The following is a 7,128-nucleotide window of genomic DNA, read 5'->3' on the forward strand; positions in this document are numbered from 1 at the left end:
GCGTTTTCACAGTGTTCATTGTGGGTGGTTGTCTCCTGTGTCTGTGTATATGTTTGCACCATACGGGACTGTTTACGGTTTGTTGGTTTTATGTAGTCTGTTCCTGTTCATTGCGTTCTTCACGTTAAATGTAAGTTCGTCGTTCAGGTCTGTCTGCATCGTTTATTTGTTTTGTTGGTTTATGCAAGTTTAGTTTGTTTCTCCGTCGTGTTCAATAAATCATGTCATTTCACTACGCTGCGCCTTGGTTCCCTCAATACTCCTCCTTTTCGGGTGAAGAGGAGGAGGACCGCCGTTACAGAACCACCCACCAAATCTCCAGAACCAAGCAGCGTAATGTCGAGCAACGGGAGAGTTTACAGGACTTGTGGAGTTGGGAGCAGGTATTTAACGGAGAAGGACCATGGGCTAAAGTGAATCACCGTCCATGGGAACAGCTGGAGGCAGTTCGGAGAGCGGAGGAGAAGAGAGAGAGGAACAGGAGTTATGAGGGGACGTGTCTTGCACGGAAGCCCAAAAAGCCCGTGAGTAACACCCAAAAAAATCTTGGGGGGGGCTAAGAGGTAGTGGGCCAAGGGCAGGTAGGAGACCTGCGCCCACTTCTCAGGCTAACCGTGGAGAGCGGGCGTACGGGCAGACACCATGTTACGCAGTAGAGCGCAGGGTGTCTCCTGTACGTGTGCATAGCCCGGTGCGGGTTATTCCACCTCCCCGCACTGGTAGGGCTAGATTGGGCATTGAGCCAGGTGTCATGAGGCCGGCTCAACGCGTCTGGTCTCCAGTGCGTCTCCTCAGGCCGGCATACATGGCACCTGCCTTACGCATGGTTTCCCCGGTTCGCCTACATAGCCCGGTGCGGGTTATTCCACCTCCCCGCACTGGTCGGGCGACCTGGAGCATTCAACCAGGTAAGGTTGGGCAGGATCTACGCTCAAGAGAGCCAGTACGCCTGCACGGTCCGGTATTTCCGGCGCCACCTCCCCGCCCCAGCCTAGTACCTACAGTGCCTACACTACGCACTAGGCTACCAGTGCGTTTCCAGAGCCCTGTTCCTCCTCCACGCACGCTCCCTGTAGTGCGTGTATCCAGTTCGGTGCCTCCAGTTCCGGCACCACGCACTAAGCCACCTGTGCGTCTCCAGAGCCCTGTACACACTGTTTCTTCTCCCCGTACTAATCCTGATGTGCTTGCCCTCAGCCCGGTGCCACCAGTGCCGGTACCACGCACCAGGTATAGAGTACGCTTTGAGAGTCCAGTGTGCCCTGTCCCTGCTCCCCGCACTAGCATGAAGGTGCGTGTCCTTAGCCTGGTGCCTCCAGTTCCGGCACCACGCACCAGGTCTACAGTGCACCTTATCCAGGCCAGAGCCATCCGCCTCCCCAGCGCCATCTGAGCCATCCGTCTCCCCAGCGCCATCTGAGCCATCCGTCTCCCCAGCGCCATCTGAGCCATCCGTCTCCCCAGCGCCGTCTGAGCCATCCGTCTGCAATGAGCCTGCAAAGCCGCCCGTCTGCCATGAGCCTGCAAAGCCGCCCGTCTGCCATGAGCCTACAGAGCCGTCCGCCAGACAGGAGCCGCTAGAGCCGCCCGCCAGACAGGAGCCGCTAGAGCCGTCCGTCAGACAGGAGCCGCTAGAGCCGTCCGTCAGACAGGATCTGCCAGAGCCGCCAACCAGACAGGATCTGCCAGAGCCGCCAACCAGACAGGATCTGCCAGAGCCACCAACCAGACAGGATCTGCCAGAGCCGCCAGCCAGACAGGATCTGCCAGAGCCGCCAGCCAGACAGGATCTGCCAGAGCCCCCAGCGAGCCATGAGCGGCCAGAGCCGTCAGCGAGCCATGAGCGTCCAGAGCCGTCAGCGAGCCATGAGCAGCCAGAGCCGTCAGCCAGCCATGAGCGTCCAGAGCCGTCAGCGAGCCATGAGCGTCCAGAGCCGTCAGCCTGCCATGAGCGTCCAGAGCCGTCAGCCTGCCATGAGCGTCCAGAGCCGTCAGTCAGCCATGAGCTGCCCCTCAGCCAGAAGCGGCTAGTAATCCAGAACTGCCCCTCAGTCCAGAGCTGTCTCTCTGTCCGGAGCTGCCCTTCAGTCCGGAGTTGCCCCTCTATCCTAAGCTACCTCTTTATCCTGAGCTACCTTGTCCCGGAGCTGTACTTTATCTTGGTGTTGCCCCTTAAAATAGGTGGGGGAAATAAGAGGGTGGTCATGATAAGGGGTAAACGTAAGCTGGGATTGACTATGGTGGGGTGGGGACTTCGTCCAGAGCCTGAGCCACCACCGTGGTCAGATGCCCACCCAGACCCTCCCCTAGACTTTCTGCTGGTGCGCCCGGAGTTCGCACCTTGAGGGGGGGGTTATGTCACGTTCCTGACCTGTTTTATGTGTTAGTTGGTCAGGACGTGAGTTTGGGTGGGCATTCTATGTTTTCTGTTTCTGTGTTGGTTTATTGGGTTGCCTGGTATGGCTCTTAATTAGAGGCAGGTGTTTGGCGTTCCTCTAATTAAGAGTCATATTTAGGTAGGCGTTTTCACAGTGTTCGTTGTGGGTGGTTGTCTCCTGTGTCTGTGTATATGTTTGCACCATACGGGACTGTTTACGGTTTGTTCGTTTTATGTAGTCTGTTCCTGTTCATTGCGTTCTTCACGTTATATGTAAGTTCGTCGTTCAGGTCTGTCTGCATCGTTTATTTGTTTTGTTGGTTTATGCAAGTTTAGTTTGTTTTTCCGTCGTGTTCAATAAATCATGTCATTTCACTACGCTGCGCCTTGGTTCCCTCAATACTCCTCCTTTTCGGGTGAAGAGGAGGAGGACCGCCGTTACAGTTTCTGACAGAGGCATAATAATGAAGACTAGTTTATCTGATCAATTTCGTATCAATGTGGCAATATTAGGGGGATGTCTATAGCTTTATAAGAGTACAAAATGTATCCGATTACAATAATTATAACCATTGGGGTATTTGTAGGTTTAGAGTTTAGTGAATAATTTGCCTCAAATATAATGCTTTTAGTTTTCTAAACATTAAGGACTAACTTATTTCTTGCCACCCATTCTGAAACTGACTGCAGCTATTTGTTAAGTGTTGCAGTGATTTCACTTGCTGTGGTAGCTGATGGCATGATTTGTGTTAATGTTTACAAAGCACTTATCAAGGAGCGTGCCCCTCCACAACAACCCACTGGCATACTGAAAAGGTCTTCACTGCTGACCTATGTGGGTGGAAGTCACACATTTTCAAATAAAAGAAGCAAGCTATAAATCAAATTAAACATTGTAGTCCAGTCTTTTCAATGAACATATGCATATCTTTCAATCAAATAAATAACAGTAAGATCATATGACCACGATTCAACTTATGAAAAGCCTTACAGTCGAATGAAATGTACACCTCACATGTAATGCATTGAAGTGTAAGTCAAATCTAAGCTAGTCTAAATGGTCCATGTCCGCTAGAGCTAATGTCGGGCGATGAAACAATGGAAGCAATTCATTTTCAATGGAAAATAATCGATGAGAAGCAAAGTGGGCGGGGGGACCACTGGGTGATGCAAACATGACATGGGAACATTATGCAAATACTCTGCGATATCGCAGTGCAATTGACCAATCGTAGCTCACTATAGCGTACAGACTGAAATGGCACCCTACCCCTGTTGGCCCGCGGGCCGAATTTGTCCCACAGGGGGTTTATATGGCCGCTTAGGGTGCCATTTGCATCTGAAATGGCAACCTTTTCCCCGTAAAATGCACTACTTAGGGTGTCATTTTGAACACAAACATAGTCTTCAACAATTTTCCAGTTAAAACCATCAGTTAGATTTCCTCAGTGCAGGGCAGAAAATTCTAACAGTTAAGGGGGAGGAGTGTGTGAGCCTAGAGAGGGGTCAAATTCCTCTGACAAGAAGGGGGCGGGATTGGATAAAAAATAACGGGGCACACAAAGAGTTCAGGGGCGTTGGTGGTTTTGTTGTGAATTTCGTCAAGGAAGTCAAAAGTAGACTATTTTAAAGATTATCGAAGGTTTCAGAGATCTTAATAACATCCAACAGTTATGGCAGGTAAAACAAATATCATTGCATTGCATGGTTAGTAAAAACAAGACAATCTTGACTCTGATCTGCATGTTTGCATTAACAACAAACACAACCTTTTTTGGGCCTTCCTCTGACACGTCTTAGGGTGTCATTTTGAACACAACAATTTGCCAGTAAAAAACATCAGTTAGAATGTATTGTCCTGCACTGAGGAAATCTAACAGTTAAGAACTTTTGTATGTAAACTTTTGCATGTCAACAGCAATCTGTGCAATATGCTCTTCCCAAAGGACATTTAAATCTATTCAATCAATTGGATTGAATTACAGTAGGTTCAACAGTCTATTGCAAGACTGTTTACTCAAATGTTCTTTTCAGATGAAGAGGCCGTGCCCGGTGCAGAGGGTCCTCTTGTCGCAGTGACTTTTCAGAAAACTGCTCACCAAAAACAGAAGTACCTGGAGTCTCAACCCAAAGCATTGGGGGTAAAACAACCTGAGCAAATAAATGAAGTGTTGTCTGTGTAGTCTGGCAATCCATTTAAATGTCACTATAATGTATTATGATTTATGAAATGTTATTTAATGTTATTTAATATGTAGCTCATTTTACTTTACCTCTCTCTGTTCCTCTTCTCAGGTGGCTCAGATTGCTCTCAGTGTATTCTACATAAGTTCTGTCATTGTCATGTTCACCAACAGCATGAGCATGTTGGTTGAAGATTCAACACATGTCATTGGATCAGTGTTTGTGAGTGACCACCATACATGTGCCCTCTGCACTCACTTGATTGATATTAAAAGACAAGCAAATGAAAGAGTTGAGTGTTGAGACTATGAGTTTGACGTGACATTTACTGTTGTACTCTCTTCAGATGATCATAGCTGGTAGTTTGGCCATAGCTGCACAGAATCTCCATCTTCCCACTGTAAGTTATGCAATTTGTAGGCGTACATGTTCTTTGAGAAAACAAGTGAGATATACTGTACCAGTGGCATTTATTCTGCTCTCAGTTGCTCTCCTCTCCTCCTTCTGTCTCAGCTGAAGGCCTGTCTGGGGATGCAGGTAGTGGCCTGTGTAGCATCAGCGTTCAACTTGCTCGTCTCTGTGTCAAAATTTCCTGGACACAGATATGGTTATGACTGCTGGAAATACGTTGAAATCAACAGCACTGATCACGACAATACTTGCTATTCAATCACTGTGAGTATGTACAGACAGTATGTGTTGGAAATATTTCAATGTAAATGGATATGGAGAAAGAGGATGTTCAAACTGGGATGCTCAGATTACATGTTAAAGTGGACTGAGATTGAGAATGTCCTATCAAATGTTACAAGCAAATATTACTTATCAAATGTGTAAAGATGTGTCATACAATAGGAAGAAACATGAAACAAAGTACACATTGGTCCAATTCTTGTCAACAGGATGCTACTGCACATTACTTTGCTGAGGTGGTCCTGATACATACTGCTCTCATCGCTATCTCTGTCACACTGGCTGCCTACTGCTGCAAGGTGGTCAACTGCTGCTCCCCGGGACAACGAATGGTGAGTCAGTGTAGAAATGGAACCTCTAAGAATCAGAAACGGACTGGCCATAGGTCAATTCTGGCAAATGCCAGACGGATCCATTGGCCAGTGAGCCAGTCTAAATTGGGGTTTTATCACAGAATTATCATGATTTGGCTTATGATGGGAACAAAAAGGGAAAGAAAATTATCCAGTGAGTTGTAAATGCCCAGGCTAATTTCTAGTCCCGTGCAGTCCATGCCTTCCTAGAACCTTCCTTGAAATGCGAAGTTCGGTTGGAGGCCAACCAATACTATGCTTGTGGTGTGTCTATAATGAGCTGAGTGGCCTTTTCTCATCGTTTCAAATATTGTATTTGACCAGATACCGAACAGGTCATCTGAATTATCATCAGTGGTTGAATGTTGTTTTAACATGACGGTTATAATCTCTTAATTGAGTATGTGAGTTCTCTCTTCTAGCCGGTGATCACACTCCAAGTCCCTCCTGCTCAGCAATGAGGAAAGATTCTGTGTGAGGACCAATCAAGACAAGAGATCCAACCCTACTAACCAACCACCAAAAACATGTTATTCTTCCATCAACAAAAATATTGTAGTCCTATATGTCTACACATACAATGAGTGCACAAAACTTTAAGAACACTGTGCTTCCCACAGTTGTGTAAAGTTGGCTGGATGTCCTTTAGATGGTGGACCATTCTTGATACACACGGGAAACAATTTAGTGTGAAAAACCCAGCAGCGCAGCAGTTCTTGAGACAAACCGGTGCCCATTCCCTCTCTGAACGGTACACATACACAAAACATGTCTCAATTGTCTCAAGGCTTAAAAATCCTTCTTGAACCTGTCTCCTTCCCTTAATTTACACTGACTTAAGTGGATTTAACAAGTGATATCAATAAGGGATCATTGCTTTCACCTGGATTAATCTGGTCAACCTATGTCATATAATGAACAGGTGTTCATAATGTTTTGTGCACTCAGTGTAAGTAATGCTGATGGACTTCTTTATGTAATTAAAAACTCTTTGACATGATGTACTCTAATGTGAGTTACATGTTATTAGGGGTCCTAGCAGGTGCAGGAACCCTATTGTTCTGTTCGTGTTCTTGTTATATTTCCTGGATCTTCCTCCTTTTGGTCAATATCTCCACAAGCGATTGTTAAAAAGTTGATCAATGAAGGGTTTATAAATTGCTTACAATTCACCAATAAAGTATACCCATCAATTTATATTACAATGCCGCCCCTTTTTGGCTAACAGAGAACTACAATTCCGCTAGATATGAAGTGCCCATTTCTCCTAATCCATTTGTAGATGGTAGACTTAGAGTAATGGTAAATTGATAACTATGGTGTTATGAAGGGTTAGGGGTAAGAGGTACAGGGGCAAGTGTACAGCTACAAAGTCTTATACAAAGCCTAAAGAGCTGAATGAAATCCAAGAGATGAATAAACAGACACATTATTACAGTGATTATATGGATGAGGGCTCGATTCAATCAGATTCACGTTAGGCGACACCCGTATATCTGGTGGTTTGACGGTGTTGGAGGG

General features: G+C 46.4%; 1 protein-coding gene across 1 annotated transcript; it reads left to right on the top strand.

Moving 5' to 3' along the window:
- Positions 1 to 3,871: 3,871 nt before the first annotated feature.
- On the top strand, positions 3,872 to 6,804 carry LOC129834658 (uncharacterized). The gene is made up of 7 exons (XM_055899850.1): positions 3,872 to 4,057; positions 4,412 to 4,518; positions 4,673 to 4,783; positions 4,908 to 4,961; positions 5,075 to 5,236; positions 5,464 to 5,586; positions 6,030 to 6,804. The coding sequence occupies exons 1-7, from the start codon at positions 4,051 to 4,053 to the stop codon at positions 6,066 to 6,068; spliced, it is 603 nt and encodes a 200-aa protein (XP_055755825.1). The 5' UTR covers positions 3,872 to 4,050; the 3' UTR covers positions 6,069 to 6,804.
- Positions 6,805 to 7,128: the final 324 nt, after the last annotated feature.

This window comes from Salvelinus fontinalis, chromosome 35 (genome assembly GCF_029448725.1).
Source record: "Salvelinus fontinalis isolate EN_2023a chromosome 35, ASM2944872v1, whole genome shotgun sequence".
Lineage (NCBI taxonomy): Eukaryota > Metazoa > Chordata > Actinopteri > Salmoniformes > Salmonidae > Salvelinus > Salvelinus fontinalis.